The sequence below is a fragment of the Myotis daubentonii genome, chromosome 7 (assembly GCF_963259705.1).
Source record: "Myotis daubentonii chromosome 7, mMyoDau2.1, whole genome shotgun sequence".
Lineage (NCBI taxonomy): Eukaryota > Metazoa > Chordata > Mammalia > Chiroptera > Vespertilionidae > Myotis > Myotis daubentonii.
The window spans coordinates 22,265,996-22,287,688 of NC_081846.1; the positions used below are offsets into that span (position 1 = coordinate 22,265,996).

The 21,693-nt window shown below is 48.6% G+C and overlaps 2 protein-coding genes across 8 annotated transcripts; one reads left to right on the forward strand and one right to left on the reverse strand.

Annotated features, from left to right (window-relative positions):
- Positions 1 to 363: 363 nt before the first annotated feature.
- On the reverse strand, positions 364 to 17,086 carry ZNF142 (zinc finger protein 142). Of its 4 annotated transcripts, none has more exons than XM_059703147.1 (10): positions 16,966 to 17,086; positions 16,303 to 16,736; positions 15,274 to 15,587; positions 11,610 to 12,209; positions 10,453 to 10,584; positions 8,734 to 9,558; positions 6,836 to 7,013; positions 2,887 to 5,782; positions 2,162 to 2,267; positions 364 to 1,232 (listed from the first exon to the last, which is right to left on the reverse strand). In XM_059703147.1, the coding sequence occupies exons 3-10, from the start codon at positions 15,551 to 15,553 to the stop codon at positions 763 to 765; spliced, it is 5,487 nt and encodes a 1,828-aa protein (XP_059559130.1). In that variant the 5' UTR covers positions 15,554 to 15,587; positions 16,303 to 16,736; positions 16,966 to 17,086; the 3' UTR covers positions 364 to 762. The 4 variants fall into 4 exon arrangements, with proteins under 4 accessions (XP_059559130.1, XP_059559131.1, XP_059559132.1 ...); XM_059703148.1 differs by having other exon boundaries at positions 16,303 to 16,705; positions 16,966 to 17,069; XM_059703149.1 differs by lacking the exon at positions 16,303 to 16,736 and having other exon boundaries at positions 16,966 to 17,065.
- Positions 17,087 to 17,154: 68 nt separating this feature from the next.
- On the forward strand, positions 17,155 to 21,219 carry LOC132238239 (mitochondrial chaperone BCS1). Of its 4 annotated transcripts, none has more exons than XM_059703172.1 (8): positions 17,155 to 17,303; positions 18,481 to 18,849; positions 18,941 to 19,080; positions 19,272 to 19,466; positions 19,732 to 19,795; positions 20,026 to 20,195; positions 20,645 to 20,762; positions 20,912 to 21,219. In XM_059703172.1, exons 2-8 carry the CDS (start codon positions 18,530 to 18,532, stop codon positions 21,159 to 21,161), a joined length of 1,257 nt encoding a protein of 418 aa, XP_059559155.1. In that variant the 5' UTR covers positions 17,155 to 17,303; positions 18,481 to 18,529; the 3' UTR covers positions 21,162 to 21,219. The 4 variants fall into 4 exon arrangements, with proteins under 4 accessions (XP_059559155.1, XP_059559159.1, XP_059559156.1 ...); XM_059703173.1 differs by having other exon boundaries at positions 17,253 to 17,360; XM_059703174.1 differs by lacking the exon at positions 17,155 to 17,303 and adding an exon at positions 17,416 to 17,438.
- Positions 21,220 to 21,693: the final 474 nt, after the last annotated feature.

Consider the following 21,693-nt stretch of genomic DNA (forward strand, 5'->3'; position numbering starts at 1 on the left):
CATTTGGTCTGGCCCTGCCAAGGCATTAGGGGTCAGTTAATTAAATGTTTGACCAAATATAGCAGGCTAGTTTTAAGTTGATAATTTTGTATGGCCTGTGAATGTTATCAATAATCCAAATTGCCCTTGGCAGAAAAAAGGTTCCCCACCCTTGCTCTACAGGTAGTCAAAGTTGTTCAGAAATAGGGAGAAGAGCAAGGGCCAAGACAGACTCAAGAACAGAGAGAAGGCAGACTTGGGCCTGTTTGAGAATCAATCACTCAGTGAAGATGGAAGGAGAAAAGGAGGCAGAGGTCTAAGAGGAGTTGGGGTAGATCGAGATGACAGACTGAAAATGTTAAAACAGGGACATGGACGAGTCTATAAGCTAGTAAGCATTCTATTTAACATGCTTTACAGAGCGTTAGGCACAACAGCACATGCAGTTCAGTACAATTGTTTTAAAAGAAGCAAAGAGAAGATGGAATGGGTGAAATCAGTATCTTATAGTCAGAGACTTTGGTAGAGTAATGGTGAAGAAACTAAGACCTCACAGGTTAAAAACATAGTGGTTCTCAACACAAAAATCAATCTATAGTTCATCTCTCTTTTATGTAGCCATCAACATCGAAGTACTATAGCCGGAGTCCCAGGAGGGTTCCAGCCAACCTGACATCCCGAAGCCAGTCCTTCCTTACTCTCTGAGCTTCTCAGGCTAGCTCTGGTTCCAGTCTGCACATCTTGGACCACACTTTCTTCTTGTCTGGGAGGTGGGATGGGCTCTCAGCCCTCAGGTCCAGTTGGGGGAGCAGAAAGAGCAGGAGGACTGGGATCCTCCAACTGCACATCATGCAGGTGCACCGTGGGGGTGGTGGGGTCTTTGCCCACACCTTGGTTTGGGTCAGCCTGGTCAGGGTGGTGTCTGCGCACATGCTTGACAACCTGGAACTTCTGTTTGGCTTTGTAGCTGCAGAGACGGCAGAAGAAGGGATGGCGGTCGGTGTGGGTGAGGGCATGATGGCGCAGGCCAGCAGCCCAGCGGAAAGCACGATGGCACACGTTACACACATAGGGTTTGGCCTCGCTGTGCTTGCGGAGGTGGGTGCGCAGCAGGAAGCGTGTCTTGAAGGCCTTGCCACACTGCTCACACATGAAGGCCCGAGCTTCCCGGTGCCTGGTCTCCTGGTGCACCCGCAGGGCATCTGCTCGGTTGGTGCAGTACTCACATTCGGGACACTGATATGGCTTCAGTCCTATAGGACATGGCAAAGATAGGTAACAAATCACCATTGAAGGGGATGAAACAGGGTTCAGTGAACCATAAGAGTCACTGTGATCCTGGGACATAAAAAACTCAAGCAGCAAGCTAATACCATATCATTGGAATATTCCAGTCTTGTCTGACATTTCTGTGCCCTTCTCCCAACACAGTCCCTTGTACACAATGGATGCTCAATAAGTGCTGATAATTAACTGGACCTCTAAATAGCCACCTGATAGCAATGGATACTCAGATATGATAGGGTTTCCAAATAGGAAATTCTAACCTTTTGGTCATGGAGTAGGTACTCATGGAAGTTGGGGATGCATTTAAATACAACTCCTTGTTCAATTCAAGAAGTAGAAAAAAGTGGTTAAGAGGGAAGGGGATAGAAGCGAAAAAGCAGCATTCATAGATGCAGAGGGCCTTGAAATGCATCTGCTCAATTCCTTTACATGAGGAGATCATACCCAATAATCATAGGCATGTCACCATTAACCCTTTTCAGAGAACCTGTAGTTTGTGGACTCCATAACCAAGAGAAAAAAGGATAAGTTAAAACCTTCCCACTTTCTCCTCTTTACTCATGGTAGTTCCATCAGGTCTATAGGAACCAGGTAGACCTCCCTTAGTCACTCATGTTTGAGTTGGGGGGTTCTCAACAGGAGATGTGTGACCTGGTACCACAATCACCCAGGGAGCCTTTGAAAAGTATACATACCCAGGCTCTCAGGCTCACCTCTCTCCTGATTCTGATAAGTCTTCAGTGGATTGGGAAGCTATTCTAGCCATCTGACCCACCTACCACCCCCAAGGTGAAAACGAATGTGCAGCCTGAATCGGTAAGAACCCAATCAGGGAGGCTGTGTGTGCCAGGGAATGGGGAAACCCATTGGGCTTGTCAAAACCATGCAGACTCACCTGTGTGCTTGGTCATGTGGTACTTGAGCTGGTTGACCCACTTGCACTTGTAGCCACAGTCAGGGCACAGATACTTCCGTTCCTCCTTATGAATCCGCATATGGTACTGAAGGAGGAAAGAGCAAAGAATATGCCCAGGAAACGTGGGTACTCAAGGATAAGGAAATAGGGGAAGGAGGCAGAAAGACTGTTGGCAGACAACCCTGTTCCCTGCTCCCATCCTATCTATACTCCTGTTACCAACCAGGTTCCCCAGTCTGGCCACTTTCACACCAACCTCACCCACTGGGCCTACTCCTAGATCTGCCCAGACTCTCAGCTCTGCCACTTTATTTCCTGCATCTTTGGGTGACCTAATCCCTAATTGTCAGCTTAATAATCTGTAAAATAAGAAATAGGAAAAGTAACTATTATCTCATATTTTTTCAAGGATTAAAATTACATTGACCAGCATACAGTAAGTGCTCAATAAATGTTACCTGTTATTATCTAGGTTATCCCCAACCTATTACATGCCTTTATCACACGACTAGCATGTATTATAGAATTTTATAACAACTCTATGAAGTATTATCCCATTTTTACAGATGAGGAATCTAAGGCTTGGAGAAATTAAGGGAATTGACAAAGGTCACAAAAATAATATTTGGTAGAGTCAGATTTAGAGAACCCAGGCAACTTAACTCCACAGACGTACTCCTAGCCCCCTTTGTCCTTGGCCTTACCTTGAGGCGAGAGGGGTCAGCACAGGCATAGGGACAGAGATGACAGTGGTAGGGCTTTTCCCCAGTATGAATGCGGCTGTGCCAGGTGATCTTCTGCCGGTTCTTGGTGCTGTAAGTACAGTCAGTACACTTGTAGAGCCGGGTGCCCCCATGCCCTTTCACATGGTGATCTAACACCAGCTGATGGCGGCACGTGAAGTCGCAAAAGGGGCAGCGCAGAGGGGGCTGGCCAGCATCCCCATCTGAGGCTGCTGCTGAAGTCTCCTCATGCTGTTCCAAGTAGTGCTTCACCAGGCCCACCCGCTCCCGGGCAGCAAAGTCACAGAGCTGGCAGCGGTGGCTGAAATGCTGCTGCCTCCGGTGCTCATCCAGTGCTGGCCGGCTAGGAAAGGCCTGCTGGCAGGCCCCACACTCAAGCCGCGGGTGCTGTTTACAGGTGTGCCCTTGCAGTCTGGCAGGACTGGAGGATAGGAACCCACAGCGGGAGCAATGCAGAGGGCCCTCAGTGGCCTCCACAGGGGAGCCCAGGGCTGGGGGGGTAGGCTCGGGATGCCGGCGCAGAGCATGCTGCTTGAGTGCTGTCTCAGAGCTGAACTGAGCCTCACACTGGGGACAGGCAAAGGCTAGGGTGCCCTGGTGGCAGCTGTTCACATGGCGAGCGATGTCGTGGCGAAGGTAGCCACTATAGTCACAGAATTGGCAGAAGTGAGTGGGTGTTTTGTCGTGTACCCTCAGCCGGTGCAAGCGCAGTTTTGAGTTAGTACCAAATGTCTGAGGACAGGAACTGCAGGGGATGCGGCCAACACCTGTGTGTCGGGACTGGTGAGCCTCCAATCGGTACCGTCTAGTGGTGGAAAAGTCACAGAAAGGGCACTGATGTGGCTTCACTCCTTCGTGCTTGAGCCGCTGGTGCTGCTGCAAGCACCTGCTCTGTTTACAGACAAAGCCACAGTCGCCACACTGAAGAGGGGGGCGGGGGCCACGGGCTGGGGCCACAGTGGGGTGCCTCCGCTTTTGGTGGAGCTTCAGGGCAGCGGCAACAGGAGTGGTGAAGGAACAGAGGCCACAGTGCAACTCTCCAGATTGCTCGAGGGGGCAGCCCCTGGTCTGGTGAGTCCTCAGAGCCCGCTCCTGCTGGCAGCTAAAGGGACATGTGGGGCAGGAAAAGCGAGCCCCCTTCTGCTTTGGAACCAGAGCTGGGTCCCCATCACCAGGGCTACACTTAGTACTCCCACTGTTTAGGGGAATAGAGTCCCCAGTGCTCAGTGGAGACACAATAGGTTGGGTCTGGGAGGCCCCTCGCTTTCCTGCTCCGCTTCGTACCCCCCGGCAGCCGTCAGCCACGTGGGAGGTAATGGAAGAGAGCCGAGAACAAAGGAACACGCATGAGTTGCAGTGAAACTTGCCCTGTTCAAAGTGGAACTTCTCAGGGGCCTCTGGGGATGAGGAGTTTCCTGCAGGAAGTACTGCAGAGCCAGAGAGTATGGCCAGAGACTCCTTTATTTCTTCTGGTTCCCTAGGAAGCTCAGGAGCATCTTTTGGGAGCACCACCTCTACTTCTAATGGTGCAGGTGGGGGGTTCCCACCTTCTGCAGCCTCTGAGGTGTGGGTACCAGTGGGCAGAGGATGCAGAGGGATAGGTGAATCTGTTCTGGCCAATCCCTTGTTCTTTTTGAACAAAACAGGGCACTTTTTCAACAGGTGGGTGCTAAGGCCACGCTGTTGTTTGAAATTAGCCCCACACTCAGGGCACAGCAGGGGCTCTTGGCGGCCCTGGCACCCAGTCCTGGAGTGCAGACTCAGGGCCTTCTCCCGCCGGGTAATAAAAGGGCAGTGTGGGCAGCGGAAGGCCTGCCCTTCTCCCTGTATCACTACCATCTGAACCCGCCCCTCCAGTACCAGTGCCTCTGCCTGTTCTTTGTCCTGTCTCCTTAGGGCCTTGAGTAATGACTCTGACTCAGGCAACTGGGGCAGGAGTGCTGTCTCAGTGGGTGGAGTTGCCTTGAAGGTTTCCACCCAGCTGTTAGGGGATTCCTCTGAGGAAGGAGGATTTTTGGGGGGCTCAGGGACTGGCTTTTCCAGAATGGGCTCTTCTTCAGCACACAAGCCAGAAGTGCCAGCACCTTCAAAGGTAGACAGCTCTGTCAAAGTCCCATCTGGCCCTTCCAGTCTCTGGGGCCCGAATTCCACAGGGGCTGTTTCAGTGATCTCTTCTAGAGGTGGCTCGACCACAGGTTCCAGCTCTACTCCTAGGGCCTCTAGGTGTAGTGTGCAGCTGCCTTCATCTACCTCCGCTGAACTGGGGCTGCCAACCAGGTCATCCCCTTGGGGAAGCTCACTGCCATCCTGTCTCTCGGCACTGGCCTCCTCACTGGCCTCTGGCAGCGTATGGTTCAAGCTGGGGTCTGCCACACCCCCAGGGTTGTGGTCCTGCTCCACAGTCTGGGCTGACAGCTGGCCTGAGGACTCTGAGTCTGGTGGTGTCAGGCATTGCCTGGCCTCCTCTGGCTCCTGGCTGGCATAGCGGAGCTGCCAGACCTGGTCCCCAGGCACATAGCCATGGGCCTTGCGCTTGTGGAAGAAGAGGGTGGTGTTGCTGAAGGTGCGGTAGTCACAGAGGGCACAACAGAACTCACGGAGGCGGGTGTGTTTGCAGTTCTCATGGCTCAGCAGGGCCTGCTTGTGGCGACTCTGGTAGCTGCAGTAGCGACAGGGGTAGAGTGGGGCTGGCTTGCCAGGGTGGTGCTGGGAAGCCATGTGCTTCTGCAGCTCATACTTCCGCTTGCAAGCAAAGGCACACACCTCACACATCAGGGACTTGCCCTGGTGTCTCAGCTTGTGGCTGCTCAGCTGATCAGCCCGGTGGCAGCGATAGGAGCACTGATTGCACTGGTATCTGATGAGGAGGGGTGAAGAGGGCATTGGGGGGAGAGGAGAAGCAAAATCACAACCATAAATTAATCATAACAACTAAAAGTCACTACTTACTATGGGGCAGGCTTTATACTCAGTATTGTACATATACCATATAAGTCAATGTTCTTTCCCACTACCCTATGAAACTGGGATCCATTTTATAAGTGAGGAGACTAAAGCATAGAAGTTATAACTTGCCTGAAGTTACAAAGTGAAGGGCAGAGACAATCTAGCTTCAGGGCTTTTGTTCTAGCCCCTACTCTATATCGCTCCCTAAAGGGAAGACATGACTTCTAAGGAGCTGACATGCTCACAGATCCACAGGGCAGGCTTCTGTGTCTAGTTCCCATTCTCCCATGGAGGCATGAAAGTTAAGGAGATCCAATAAGCAGTACTGTAATATTAAAGGAAAACTGTTCCAATCATTTAAAAGTACTTGTTAATTACTGCTTTTTACAGTTATGACAACTATTTCTTTCTATGCATATAAATCAAGCAACCAAATATCTGTAGCTATGGAAATGTCTGACTAGAAATATTTACATTGGATTCTGAATACAAAATGTCCCTGTGGTAGAAATCTTACTTCTTATGCCTGGTGCAGTATAATTCCCAAGTGTACTGTCTACCAGAAAAAAAACTAATAAAAAATGAAAAAGAAAAAGAAAAAAAGAAAGTTAAGGAGAAACTCCCCGCCAGCTGTGCCCAGAGATCAAAGGGGAAGTGATCAGGTTTGGGGCCACAGTGTAGTCTGCTTTCCCAGGACTGGTCTCTGAGAACTCAAGTGGCACCTTAGTGTCTAGACCTATACTCTGGGTCTATACTCCCTTTTCTGAGCCCAGAGACCTCTCACCATGCAGACTGGGCCACAGGCACAGAGGCGAGCTATAGGCAACGGAGCTGAGATGATAGGAGCACAGAGGGGCATTATGAGGATTCTACCCGGGGCCAGAAGAGCATGGGGCCACAGCTGAATTCAAGAGGAGGCTAACTTAGCCTACGGTTCTTGGGATAGGGATGCGTACGCTCATACCTGAGGTCCCCTAAATGTTTTCTCATGTGCACACTGAGGTAGTGCTTCCACTTGGTGACATAGCCACACTCAGTGCACATGTAATCCTTGGTGTTAGAGTGGGTCAGCATGTGCTTGGATAGGTAGCTCACATCTCGGCATGTGAAGTCGCACAGCTCACACTTGTGAGGTTTCTCGCCTTATGTACAGGTGGGATGAGAAGGGAGAGAACACAGGTCACGCACAGATCAAGTAAGCAGACAGATCATTTTCCCCAGCAATTGTGTCTTGATGCCAGGCGAGAGCAAAAGCTCCGCAGCCCTCTCAGACAATTCCTCTTTGGCTCCAACACCAATGAAGATGGGAAGAAAATGAAGACTGGGCTTTGCAAAACTAGCTTTAAGGTTCCTCCTGATTATACAGCTTAGCACTAACAGCCAACTGCTCCACTTAGCCCAATTCCTTTCAGTTTTGTGGAAGAGAATGAGAAAAAAATTAGGCAAAACAACTTAGTGGTTAAGGTGTCCATGGTGGTTAAGGAATAACAAAGATATTAATAGTCAACATGTATATAGTGCTCACTCTGTGCCAGACACCTTTCTGAGCACTTTATAAAAATGCCTCCCCTCACTTCATCCTCATAACAGCCCTATGAGGCAGGTGCTATGACTATCCCATTTTACAGGAACAAGCTGAGGCACAGAGAAATCATAGAGCTATTAAGTGGTGGCTCAAATCCCAGCTTACTACTACATGGCCGTGGGCAGGTCATTTAACCTCTCTAAGTCTCAGTTTTCTTGTTTCCAAAAAGAGGGCAACTAAAATACTGACCTCACATGGTTGATATGAAGATTACATGAGATGTCCCAAAGTCTTCAGTGGCATCTAGTGGGAACTAGAGGGCAAACTGTCCCTGGAGTTGGTCAGGACATGGCACTAAAAAGCTGGGGGCCATATTTCTTCAGGACCCTTTATTATTATCCCTGCCTACGCTCAGCCCCTTTCCCTATTGTGAAAGGCAAGCCACACAGTGCTCTGGCTCTGTTACTAGCTGTATGATTCTGAAACAGGCCATTTCAATTTTCAGAGTTTCTCCTCTTTATCTGCCTTCTTTACAGGATTCTTACTATGGATTGAATGAGATAATATATATATATATATATATATGAAAGAACGCTGTACACTATAAAGCACTATGTATTTATAAGGTTTCAGAAAAGGCCTCATAAAAATGAGATTTTGTGACTAAAACATGTATCAATGGGAACAATGACTTTGTCCCGAGCTGCCTAACAACTGTCCTCTCAAACTAAACAATCTTCAATGAGATTTTTAAATGTCTTATCAACCCACTATACTTACACAGAGATCACAAAAGCGATGTCGCTATAGCAGGAAGCCTGGTTTGGTTGTCACTCAAAGCATCAGTAATGCTGGTAACTAATTAAAAATCTGACTTGAAATATCTGCAACTTCCAAGTCACCAAATGGGCTTGTGTTTCAGTGTCACAGCTGCCAAAGCTATGTGTATGGACGGCTCAGACCCCTTGCCCCATCTCATAGCACATCTCAAAACTTGAACAGCAAAGGAAGGTTATCTGTCCTGATCTGAGTTTCTTCATTTTAAGAGGCTGGGCGTTGACCCACCCAAGGCTGACTAGGGGTGGGCAGAACTGGGCAGGGCCTTATGGGTAAAACACAACAGCACAGGCTCTGAATCAGACTGCTTGGATTCAAATTCTAGCCTGACCACTTTTCTAGCTGAGTAACACTCAGCCTAAGGCTCATAAATTCCAAATACCAGATTTATCTCTAGGAATACCAGGTCAAATGAGACAACGAATGCAAAGCCCTTCATGTGTGGGTGTGCCCTCATCATCACCACCATGATACAACTGTAAGGAAGAGAGTCACCTCACCTGTATGCAGCAGCATGTGGCGGATGAGCACCCTCTTGTGGGCAGTGGCAAAGCTGCATTCGGGGCACTGGTGGATCTTCTCATGAGCATGCATCTTGCCCACATGATCCTGATAGGCCACCGGGTTGAAGGTGGCGAACGGACAGAAGGAGCAGCGCAGCTCCTCACTGCCAGGGTGGCCCTGCTTCTTGTGTTTGCGGAACAGGTGCTTGTTGGAGCAGGCGAAGTCACAGTGGGGGCAGTGGAAGGCATAGTGGCTCTTGTGGTGGGCCTCCATGGCTTCAGCTGTGGCGAAGAGCATGGGACACGAGTGGTGGCGGCACTCCACAGCTCGCATGCCATGTGTCTCCTTCAGGTGCTTCATGAAGGCCTTGCGGTCAGGCGCTGCATAGCTGCAGCCCTCCTGAAAGCAGCCAAGGGGCAGTGGCTCTGTTGCCGCTGCGGCTGTGTGGCTCTTGAGGTGCTCCTTAAGGGCCTGGCTAAGGCGGAATTCTTCCCGGCAGACAGGACAGGCGTAGGTGTCTGAGTAGAAGTTGGAAATATCCTCGTGCATGCTGGCCATATGGCGGTTGAGTGCGTTCCTCTCCACTGCACTGTAGTTGCACAGTGGGCAGCAGTGGGCCTTCTGGCCCAGCTCCCGCAGCAGATGGGTCTTGAGCTTGCTCTTACTGGTGAAGAACTTCTGGCAGTTGGGGCACTGGAGGCTGGGGTCTGGGAAGTGGAGATGTAGGTGCTCTACCAGATGGGTCCGCTTCTTAAAGCAGCGCTTGCATTCCGGACACATGTGGGTCTTGAAGAGGGACTCGGTGCCAGGAGCCACATCCCCTGTGACACGGAGAGGAAGAGAGGGTTGAGAATTAGATTCTTCGCTAGGCCTGGGGCTGGCCAGATAATGGGAGACCCACAATTTGCCCAGACACAATCAGTGTATGGCTTTTCCCTTCCTCTTTTTTTAAAAAAATACATTGTATTGATTTTTTTATAGAGAGGAAGGGAGAGAGGGAGTTAGAAACATCGGTGAGGGAGAAACATTGATCAGCTGCCTCCTGCACATCTCCTGCTGGGGATGTGCCCACAACCCAGGTACATGCCCTTGACCGGAATCGAACCTGGGACCCTTCAGTCCGCAGGCTGACGCTCTATCCACTGAGCCAAACCGGTTTCAGCTTCCCTTCCTCTTTAGGAAACAAACAATAGCATCTCAAATACTGTGGTCTCAAAGAAGAGACAAGAAATGCAAGTATTTAGATAAACAAAATCACAAGAATTCAGATCTTGCTGTGGCCTGTTTGAAGTGCTCTTCCCAGCCACCCATTCACTATTCCTGAGCCTCTGTTTAGAGTTGCTCAAAAGAACAATCTAGATGGAGCATTCTTGTTCTTCCTGCCCAGGTTCATGGGGGCAGACAGAAGGATCAGCAGAGTTGGTTGGAAGGAAAATAACTCCATATGGAATGAGCAGAGAAGGTAAAGTATTCCAACTTCCAAACATGGGCTCATGAGGTCTAGGTTATGGGGAGCTGGTAATAATCAATTTATTCCTATATACCCGAGAGTTAACATTTATCACTTTCCCACTAGACATGCCAAAGTGGACTGTTAAGAATGAAAACATTTGAACCAAAGCTCAGAAAACCAAACCTAGAACCTTTCAATGCCAGGCTCCCCACAATCCATTCCTCCCTACCCCCAAGAAATTCAAACCTAATCATAGCCTTACCTTCCAATTGCTGAGCCCCCTGGCCTTTCTCCAGGGCTTTCTGGGAGTCCTTCAGGGTGCCACTCTCTTCCTCTATGTTTTCCTCTTCAGCTTCCTCTGAAGGCTGTCCCTCTCCTGGGGGCAGTTGGGGAGCTGGAGACAAATAAAATTTGATGAAATCTACAGGCCAATGACAGCACTGATTGCTTATACTTCTCCTCTTACTGGCTGACAGAATCACCTCTACCCCATTTAGCATAAGGGAATCTTGGGTTTCTATGGGAAGACCAGGAGTGAAGCCATCAGTAATGCTCCAGCCCAAAGTAAATCACTCCTCAGATAACACCATCCTCAGACCCCTCGAAGGTAAGAGCTTGGAGGTCATTGGAGTTGGGGTAGGGGACTGAGAGGTAGAGAATGGGTGGACTGCACTTCCCTGGCTCAGGTCCCAGGGCTAACGGCTGCTGGCTCAGTGCAGGTGAACATACCCTGACCTCTCTAAACTGTTCTACTGATAAACCCAACTCAGCAATTCAGGTCACACCCTGTGCCCTCAAATCTCTCCCTTCCATTCCTCAATAAAGGCAGCTTCCTTGGTAAGGCAAAGACTTACAACTGTTTTCCAGGGAGGGGAAAAATCGGGTCTTCTCTTTGGGAGCAGAGCCCAAATAAGTCTTAGCAAGCCAAATTCTCTCAGAATCTTGGCCTCTCCTGGCCTGATTTCTCTATTTCCTGATGCTCCTCTACTCAACCAATGTCTTTTTTTTTTTTTGACACCAAGATGAGTCTGAATCAGTGAAGCACCACCCTCCTTGAAGATTTCTCCTACCTAATCCCACTTGCTCTAAAATGGCATCAAAAGGCATTCTACCGGAGGCTATGGGCATTTTAGCTTTTGCTCTCTGAAAGTTTTGAAATGGATCAGAAGAGAATGTTGGTTAAGTAACCTCAAGACCACAGTATAGCTGAAGCCCAATTTCACTCACTGACATAGACAAAGACTGTCTCTGTATTCCATCTATTCTGACTGGTCCAAGTTTTCTGGATGCCTTCTCATGTTAGTCAGTTCTGTCTTTCTGAGTCACTTACTCTGGATTCTCTTGTATCAGACATATATCCATGGCACTAGATACACCTGCCTCTCCAGGTGGCATACTGTTGGGTCCCTGGCCTCCTACCTGGCAGCAGCTCCTTGGATGAAAGATCCTTAACGGCCGACAGTTCTCCCTGTGTCCTGGCCCCATGGCTGCGTCGATGCTGCCGGAAGAGTTTGACGTTGGAGCCCATGAAGCTGCAATGGTTGCAGTGGAAAGGGTAATGGGCCTGTCGGTGCAGCTCCATGCCCTGCTGGCTCCCAAAGAGCAGGGGGCAGCCCCGGAAAGAACAGGGCACAGGAACCACTCTGTGGGTCTGCCTCAGGTGGTGCTGCAGACCCTTACGATCTTCAGCAGAGAACACACAGCCAGACTCTGGGCAGGAGAAGGTGTTGGGAGGGCCCCGGTGAATCTTGAAGTGGCTCTTCAGGGCCTGGGGTTGGGCAAACTCCTGTCTACACACAGGGCATGGCAGGGGACTATTGGGGGTGCTCTGGTCCTGCACAGGGCCAGGGAGAGTGAGGTTGTTGGGAGACAGCTCTACAGAGCATGGGGGGCTAGAGAGGCCCTGTACAGGCTGTATAAGGGTCTCAGTGCACTGGTGCAGGGCCAGCAGAGTGGGCTCTGCGAAGCTCTGCTCACAGCGCTCACAGAAGTACAACTCCACCACCTTTACCAGGACACCTGCAGGCAGAGGACCAACAGAGAAAGGCACAGAATCAGATAGAATGAGCCTCATAGGAGTAAGTTACCAGCAGAAAATATAGGTGAATCTTTTTATTTTTAAATATATTTTATTGATTTTTTTTTACAGAGAGGAAGGGAGAGGGATAGTTAGAAACATCGATGAGAGAGAAACGTCGATCAGCTGCCTCTTGCACACCCCCTACTGGGGATGTGCACACAACCAAGGTACATGCCCTTGACCGAAATCGAACCTGGGATCCTTCAGTCCGCAGGCCAACTGCTCTATCCACTGAGCCAAATAGGTTAGGGCGGTCAATCTTTTAATATTCATGGAATGAAGGTGTTCTTTAAGACTGGTTTGCACCTAGACTGTAAGCTCTATGAGGGCAGGGACAATCTATCTTGCACATGGGTTGGATTCCTATTATCTAGCCAACACTTGGCACAAAGTAGGCACTTAATAAATATTTGTTAAATGAATGTAACAAGCATTAATCAAATACAGAAAGCATTAAGAAAAATCAATATATTTTGCCCAAATAAAATATTAGGCTCTGGCCAGTGTTGATCAGTGGTTAGAGCACTGGCCTGCTCACCGAAGGGTCACGGGTTCAATTCCTGGTAGAGGATGCGTACCTGGGTTTGCAGGTTCACTCCCCACCACCAGTCAGGCTGTGTGCCATAGACAACCAGTCAATGTGTTTCTCCTACATCGATGTTTCTCTCTCTCTCCCTCTCCCTCCTTCCTTTCCATTGCAATGAAAAGAATATCCTCTGGTGAGGATTAACAACAACAAAATTAGAAACTTCCAAAAACAAGAAAGCAACAATATGGAGATAATGTCTGCAATATAAATGACAAAGTATTACTTCCATATTCTGTAAAGAGATTTTCCTAAGCATGGTAATTCATAAAATGGAGAACATCCTATTGAAAAAAGCCAAATCATGTTCATAATAATCACTGCCATTTCTTAAGCAGTGGGCAGGGCCTTGATAAAGAAAGGCTTACGAAATACTCTCTTGGTCCTCCAACTGCCCAATGAGCAGAGAGACCTGGGATTCTGCAAGGTTAATGCCACCATGTTTGTTAACGTTGGAGCCATGACTCAAGCCCAGGTTTGCCTCACATTTATTCTGGTGATCATTTTTCTCTTTATTATATTTTTGTTGAAATAAAAAGTTAGTGCAACAGTTCAAATGATACAGAGATATATATTTTTTAAAACCCACCTCACACAGTTTGGTCTATATCCTTTCAGGTCTTTCTGGGTTATTTTTCTGCAATTTGATCATTTTTTTCCTTTGCTATATATCAAATATATTTTTCTCTATAGATCTACCTCATATTTTTTGTCCAGTTCATAAAGCTTCAGAGCATGGATAAATCAAAATGAGATTTTGCCCTCACTGATGAACAGTTATGTTGTTTCTAACCATTACAAATAAAGCTAGCTTACACATCCTTATCCCTATATCCTTGTATGCCTGTGTGAGTCTTTCTGTAGGACAGATCCTGACAAGTGGAATTACGGTGTCAGAGTACACATATTTTAAATTTTGTTATGTAGATAAGTTGACCTTCAAAAGATTAGCTAATTTATACTTTCCATAAGCTATAAAAGTGTCTGTCTTCCCCACAGCCTCACTAACACTAGGTATTATAAAAATGTTGAACTTCTGCCAAAATCAAGAAACAAGAATGGCATCTCATAGTTTTTTTTAACTGGAATTTATTTTTCTATTAGTGAGATTAAGCATCTTTACGGTTATTGACTATTTTTATTTCTTTAGTGAATTTCATGTAGATGTCTTTCTCCCTTTTTTTCTTTTTCTTATAGTGGAGCTCTTTAAATTTTAAAGATATTAACTCTTTCTCATACATTGCAAATGTTTTTCCCAAGTTTTTTTTTTTTTTTAAATATTTTTTTATTGATTTTTTTACAGAGAGGAAGGGAAAGGAATAGAGGGATAGAAACATCCATGAGAGAGAAACATCCATCAGCTGCCTCCTGCACACCCCCTACTGGGGATGCGCCTGCAACCAAGGTAATGCCCTTGACTGGAATCGAACCTGGGACTCTTCAGTCCACAGGCCGATGCTCTATCCCCTGAGCCAAACCAATTAGGGCTCCCAGGTTTGTTTTTTATTATTTCTTTCACCACAAAGAAGTTTAGAAATATTACATGACCAAATTAGTTAATCTTTTCCAGAATTTTTTATACCCATCAAAGGAAGTTGTGACAACTATAGATGAGGATGGCAGTTAAAAGACAGGGAAGTTGCCCTGGCCAATCTGGCTCAGTGGATAGAGCATTGGCCTACGGACTGAAGGGTCCTGAGTTCAGTTCTGGCCAAGGACACATGCCCAGGTTGCAGGCTCAATTCCCAGTATGAAGTGTGCAGGAGGCAGCCAATCAATTATTCTCTTTCATCATTGATGTTTCTATCTCTCATTCCCTCTCCCTTTCTCTCTGAAATCAATAAAAATATATTTTAAAAAAACAAAACTGTGAAGTTACTTAAAAAAGTTGTAGCTGCGGGAGGAATAAAAGGCAGAATCTTTCTTCCAGCATAAGTGTAAATGCTCAACTCTCAACCACATGCCTTTGATGAGTTAAGTATGTTATACACAAGAAACAGGGGGTGGGAAATACCATATTACCTCTGAGAAGCCCTGCCAAGCTTGGGTGGTGGAGAGACTGGGACTTTTGCCTAATCCCTGGCTGCAGTTCCTGGGAAATAGTCCCCAAGGACTATTGGAGTGAGGATTGGGCAGAGGTATCAGAAAGGTCTTCCCTTCTGGATTACTGCCTAGCATACACGATGCCCTTGCAGTGAAAGGCTGCCAAGATCTTGGTACAAGGTTGTGCACCACCTTGTCAGCCAACAATCAACATTTACCAGCTCCAAATCAAATTACATCTCTCAGTATAAAAATAGGATGCTATCTTGTGTTCTCATCATACTTATACTACTATATACGAGGATCAAAAATAGCACAGACAAAAAACATCAGGGCTGTTTGTCCCACTGGCCTGCTAGCAACTGTGTTCATACCTGGGGTCTCTCCAGGAGCACCTGAGGACAGGTTACCAGCTACTGCTTCTACAATGATCTCCATGTTCCCTGTGTCCTCTTCAGTTGTTGTGGCCTCTACCAGCAGGCAGCCTGGATCAGCAGGCAAAGGTGTGGGGTTCCCAGATGTACAGGGGCTCTGGACGGGCTCCAGGATTCCAGGGTTAGAGAGCGGTGGGGGGATCAGCATTAGCTCAGAGCACAGTCCATCCATCTCCGCAGTGCTGTTGGCTGGCTGTGAGTCCAACATAGGGTCCGTCATCACCACCAACTTGTGTGCTGTGGTCTCTTAAGTGCTGATAAACCAACGAGAAAAGAAACCAAACAAAATATAGTTAGATCTCTCACTTTCTTCCCAGTTAGTGTGGGTGCACAACCTATTGTCTCTGCCCTTGCATGGCAACATGCCACAACTAGTTAACCTAGAAGTTTTCTTTTTATTTATTTATAAAATATATTTTTATTGATTTCAGAGAGGAAGGAAGAGGGAGATGCAAACAGCAATGATGAGAGAGAAGCATTGATCGGCTGCCTCCTGCACGCCCCCTACTGGGGATTGAGCCCAAAACCTGGCACATGCACTTGATTGGATTTGAACCCGGGACCCTTCAGTTCACAGGCTCTATCCACTGAGCCAAACGGGTTAGGGCTAGAAGTCTTCTTTTTGTAACAATGTCTGGAACAAAGAGTATAAAAATTATAATAGGGGCCAATATTAGGAGACAATATGCTAAAGACTGCAGATTGTTTTTTGGCGCTAAATGACCTTGGTCAAATCATTAAGTGATTTGGGTCTGTTTTCCTATCTGCAACAAAATTGGGTGGGGTCAAGGGATCTCAGAGATAACTTTCCCTTTTAACATTTTATGACCTTACTATTCCTTAGCATGGGTATATGGCCCTTCCTTCATGGTCTGGCCCCTGCTGACCTCTCCAGACTCGTCTTCCACTTCTCCCCTCCACAGATGTCTGAACCCATCACTCCAATGATGTGCCATTCCCCAGACTCACCACATTCTCTTCTGCTTCCAAACTCACACACATGCAGGCGACTGTCTCTGTCTTTCTCCTCCATGGACCTTCCCCATCTTTCTTGTCTGGCTAACCAACTCCTAACTATTCTTTAATAATACACACACATATCACTTCCATTATGAAGGCTTCCTGACAGATTAAGGCAGAGAGCAGGCGTCGGGAATGAATGAAACCTGGCCCAGGTACTAAAGCGCCCAGTTTCCACCTGCCTGTGGGCTCTGATTCACCGCGTGGGTTTGGGCAGATATAGTGACCTCGCTTCTCTGGGCCTCAGCTTTCTTATCTGTGAAGTGGAGGCAATGACAGTGTCCACCTCGTTGGGCCGGAACGGGAATCACAAGAGCCAGAGAATGGGAAGGCCGACTTGTAACCTGCAAGGCTAGGGACGTGGAATCGTCATGATTATGGCCCTGAGGAGAGGTAGCGGGTAAGCGGGCGAGGTTCAGGGCCGTGATGCGAGTGAGGCACCCGGGCGGCTATGTGATGCTCCTGAGCCCCGCTAGTCGCCGTGCTCATCACCTCCTCCCGAGGGTTCTCACCTCCCAGGCCCACCCTCGCCCTGGAGCACGAGGAACTTCTGCGTCCAGCCCGCTCCATCCGCACTCACTACTCGTTCCCGCCCCGCAGCCGCTCACTCACCTCCCGGCCAGGGCCGGCGGGAGCCGCATCTCTATGGTCGACCAGAAGCTGGAGTCGCCTCCCGCCCAGCGGAACTCTAGGGCTTCGGGCGTACGGAGGCCACTCTCTCTTCCCTTTTGGCGGCGGGAGGAGTACTCTATGGTTTTCTCTAGCGTCCCTGCTCCCGTCCCCCGTCAGGAAGCCCGAGGCACCATCGAGAGAGGTGGAGCAGAGCGGCCGGGCCTTCCCGGTGGGCGTGGCGGGAAGTAGATGGAAGGCTCGGGGGTGGGGCCGAGCGGCGCTTCCCTCAAACCCAAAGGGGTGAAACCATTGAGAGGGAGGGCCAGAGAGTCATGCGGGTAAGGCGATGGAGTGAGGGGTTACCCCCAACCTCGCAGCTGGAGGCGCGAGCTGGGGTGCGGAGAGGGTGCGGGCGGGGGCGTCCGCCCGGGGCCCGGGGCGGGAAGGGCTTTGTCTGTGGCTTCCATGCGTTGGTGCTTTGGAATTCTGCATCCAACTCTGAACCTCCCCGGAGGTCACTGCTGTCAGTGCTTCGCCCCGCGTGCCAGGCGCAGAGCAAAGTGGAAGGAGCGGGGGAAACGTACTAGAAACCGACTGGCTTCTTACCCCTCGGGATCTTACAGTCTAGAATTAGACCCGGTCACGTTTGATGGTGGAGAATTGTGAAAAATCTCTATGGAGGAAGCAGCAAATGGGCGGGACTTCAATTGGAGAGAATACATTAGAATGGGCTCCTGAGTCGACAGAACCGCTGAGCCAGGAGGCGGGAGGTGGTTTATTTATTTGTTCAACAGGTAGTTTTAGGAGCTAATCCATGAGGGGTAAGTGGAGGGCTTTGAGTACCAGGCAGAGGAGTTTTTACCTAATTCAGGGACCTGTTGAGAGATGTTGGGAGTAGGGAAAGAAATATGATTGAAGCCGATCTTTAGGAAGAAAGAACTGGACCCCTGTGTACCAGTTTGGTGAAGCAGAGATGGAGAACTCCCCATCAAGATACCATTTCAAGAACTAAAATTTTTTAATACCTCAGGTGGGAGATATTAAAGGGCTAAGCAGGACATTGGGAATTGAGCATGTAAAGGAGGGGATATTTGAAGGACATTACTCATTGTAACAAGGCATGGTGGTTACTGACAAGTCAATGGAAGAGAATGGCTTCATCCCTGCTGATTCTGGCCAGTGGGTCCCTTTCTATTGCAACTGGTCCCAGGGACCACAAAAATTCTGTCCATTATCCTGTTGTGAAGGCAGTTATTGTTCTCTTAGGATTCTCCAGACAGTCCTTTGGTAGGAAACTGAAGTATGAACAGGATAATGAAATGGGATAAGGGGCCTGGAGTCTCAGCCCTTGCATTCCAACACCAACTCGCAAGGGGAGGACGTTGACGTGCACAGTGACTGACCTGCCTTTCCTGTTCCCAGCTTCTGCAGGAGGGAGGGATTGAGGAGTCCAGTTGCTTAACTAATCTTGTTGTTTTTTTTTTTTTTCCCATTCCCACTGCTCCGCATCTCCAGGTTTTGAAATTGCCTCAGGGCCTATAAGGTTTGGTGTTTCCCTTTCAAGATGCCCCTTTCAGACTTTGTTCTGACCCTGAAGGACAATCCCTACTTCGGGGCTGGATTTGGGCTGGTGGGTGTAGGCACAGCCCTGGCCCTGGCCCGGAAGGGTGCCCAGCTGGGCCTGGTGGCATTCCGGCGCCATTACATGATCACACTGGAAGTCCCTGCTCGAGACAGGAGCTATGCCTGGTTGCTTAGCTGGCTCACCCGCCACAGTACCCGTACTCAGCACCTCAGTGTCGAGACCTCGTACCTGCAGCATGAGAGTGGTCGCATCTCTACTAAGTTTGAATTTGTCCCCAGCCCTGGAAATCACTTTATTTGGTAAGGTTGGGAGCCAGGGAGCGCTCTGAGAATAGCAAAGGAGAATGAATTTGACCCATTAATTTACCCCAACGTGACCATTCTTATTCAGGTATCAGGGGAAATGGATCCGAGTGGAACGAAGCCGAGAGATGCAGATGATAGACCTGCAGACGGGCACTCCTTGGGAATCTGTCACCTTCACAGCTCTGGGCACTGACCGCAAGGTTTTCTTCAACATCTTGGAGGAAGGTGTGTGATGATGACACAGGCAGGCTCTATGGGGAGTTGCAGGGTTGGGAGCATTTGACATCAGAGGAAGGGAAGCTTGGAGGATCTGAGCCCATGGGATCAGAGGGCTGGGGTAAGCTGTTTTGGCATAGCTCTGCCTTAGTTGCACAGCAGAGAGGAATACTGGCTTTGTCTCATCTCCTCCCTCCCAGCTCGAGCACTAGCCTTGGAACAGGAAGAAGGGAAAACAGTGATGCACACAGCCGTGGGCTCTGAATGGCGCCCCTTTGGATATCCACGCCGGCGGCGGCCACTGAATTCTGTGGTTCTAGAACAGGGTCTGGCTGACCGAATTATCAAGGACATCCGGGAATTTATCGATAACCCCAAGTGGTACATTGACAGAGGTGAGAAGCAGCTGGGGTCTTGACCAGGCTGTTTTTGATGTGGTGGTAGAGCAGGAGGAAACAGGTTAGTCTCTGTGGCCAGATGGGGTGGACATACAGCACTAACCCAATTCCCAGAAATGAAGGGGAAAAGAAAGTTGCCGACGGGGATGATTTCTTCTAATACCAAGGTCCTTGGAAACAGGGTTGGGAATGAATGCAGATATCTGGGGCAGAGTACATGACTGACTTGAAGTCTTAATGATCATCCTGGCTGTATTCCCAGGCATTCCCTACAGACGTGGCTACCTCCTTTATGGGCCCCCTGGTTGTGGAAAGAGCAGTTTTATGTGAGTAGAGTCATTTCTCTTAACCCTCAATCTGGAGAAAAACTGGGTTGATGGAATTGGAAAGAGAAATAAATGAGAACAGAAACCAGGATAAATGTAAGACATGTGGAACATTAGGGTGGGGTGGTGGAAGGGTTAGGCCTGACACACCTAGTATAGTGAGCAACGAGCAGTTGGGCCCAACAATGGATTCCCAGATTGCCAACCACCTGTCCTCCCATCCTCCATAGCACAGCCCTGGCTGGGGAGCTGGAGCACAGCATCTGCCTGCTGAGTCTCACAGACTCCAGCCTCTCTGACGACCGGCTCAACCACTTGCTGAGTGCGGCCCCACAGCAGAGCCTGGTGCTCCTAGAGGATGTGGATGCTGCTTTTCTCAGTCGAGACCTGGCTGTGCAGAGTAAGTGAAAGGAGTTGAGGAAAGGGGGGGTTTTAAATGAGGAACAGTAGAAGAAAGAAACCCAGATGACTGAATGGAGGATGGCTGGGTTAGCAACAAGAGCCCAGAAGTGGCTCAGGTAAGTAGGGAATGTGGTGGGGGAATAAAAGAGCCAATTTTAACACATTGCAGACAGATCACAAGAATTCTCGTGTTTTCTGTTCTAAGGCTTGTGGCCAATCACAATATTAAAAAGACATTAGCTTGTAAGAACATGTAATAACTTCAAAATACAATGGGTATTTAATTTTAAAGCGTGCCTTTAACATTTATGTGAAATGTTTTTTGTACTCGTTCAATGGAAACTTATCTGGCCACTGGTAAAGCTAGCAATAAAACTACTGGCCCACAATGTGTTAAGTAGGACTATGACTGACTAGCTATGCTTCTTTCTCTCTCCCTTCCTCTAGACCCAATAAAGTACCAAGGTCTAGGTCGTCTCACCTTCAGTGGACTGCTCAATGCCTTGGATGGTGTGGCTTCCACTGAGGCCCGCATTGTGTTCATGACCACCAACCATGTTGACAGGTAGGAAGGAGTGGGACACTCCGAGGCTGTGAGGCTAGACTTCACCAACTCTGTACCGTGGGAGAAGCAGGAAGTTCAGTGGGAACCATCCTTTTGGGGATACCAGTGGTACTACTACCCGTGACTCTGCTTTGCTGCCTTTTCCCTAGACTGGACCCTGCCCTGATACGCCCGGGGCGAGTAGACATGAAGGAGTACGTGGGCTACTGCTCATACTGGCAGCTGACTCAGATGTTCCAGAGGTTCTATCCAGGGCAAGCACCTTCTCTGGCGGAGGCCTTCGCAGAATGTGTCCTTCAAACTACAACTCAGATTAGTCCTGCCCAGGTGCAGGGCTACTTCATGCTGTATAAAAATGACCCTACAGGGGCAATGCAAAATGTTGAGTCCCTGAGGTGACAACTGGGTTGTGCTCAGCTCCTCTCCTCTAGGGGATCAATAAACACCTGCCACACTACTCTGGTCTCTGATTTCCCTGTATTGGTACTTGAGTAAAAATCAGGGGCTGCCATCACAGGAGCCATTAAGCATCCACCTACACAAGTGTTAGCAGCACAGCCAAGGACAAAGGGGGAAGACAAGACACTATAGTAAACAAAAAAGTGCAGTCCTCCACCTAAAAGCATCTATATATGGTGTCCCCCCAAAATATATATACACACTTGGAATAATTATAAAGGCACTGTTTATTAAAATACATTTCATTATCAAAATTGAGTTACCTGTTAAAGTGTGTATGTATTTTTTGAGGGACCCATACACATAAATAGTGGGTACACACACAGTGGGTTACAGGGCAGGGTGCTTCCTGCAGATTGCTTAAATGCCGGCATCCACTAGTTTTCCCTGAAACCCACTACACTAGCTGTGATGTCGGACCCCTTCTGACCTAGACCTGAATCTCATGGGATAACAGACCTCAGGGCAAAGC

Excerpts from the sequence above, each read along its gene's own strand:
- LOC132238239 (XM_059703172.1), top strand. The coding sequence starts at position 18,530 with ATGCCCCTTTCAGACTTTGTTCTGACCCTGAAGGACAATCCCTACTTC. Across the intron at positions 20,196-20,644 it reads TCGAGACCTGGCTGTGCAGA|ACCCAATAAAGTACCAAGGT; the intron begins GTAAGTGAAAGG and ends CCCTTCCTCTAG. Across the intron at positions 20,763-20,911 it reads ACCACCAACCATGTTGACAG|ACTGGACCCTGCCCTGATAC; the intron begins GTAGGAAGGAGT and ends CCTTTTCCCTAG.
- ZNF142 (XM_059703147.1), bottom strand. The coding sequence starts at position 15,553 with ATGACGGACCCTATGTTGGACTCACAGCCAGCCAACAGCACTGCGGAG. Across the intron at positions 5,783-6,835 it reads AAACATTTAGGGGACCTCAG|ATACCAGTGCAATCAGTGCT; the intron begins GTATGAGCGTAC and ends CCTCCTCATCAG. Across the intron at positions 1,233-2,161 it reads CCACATGACCAAGCACACAG|GACTGAAGCCATATCAGTGT; the intron begins GTGAGTCTGCAT and ends CATGTCCTATAG.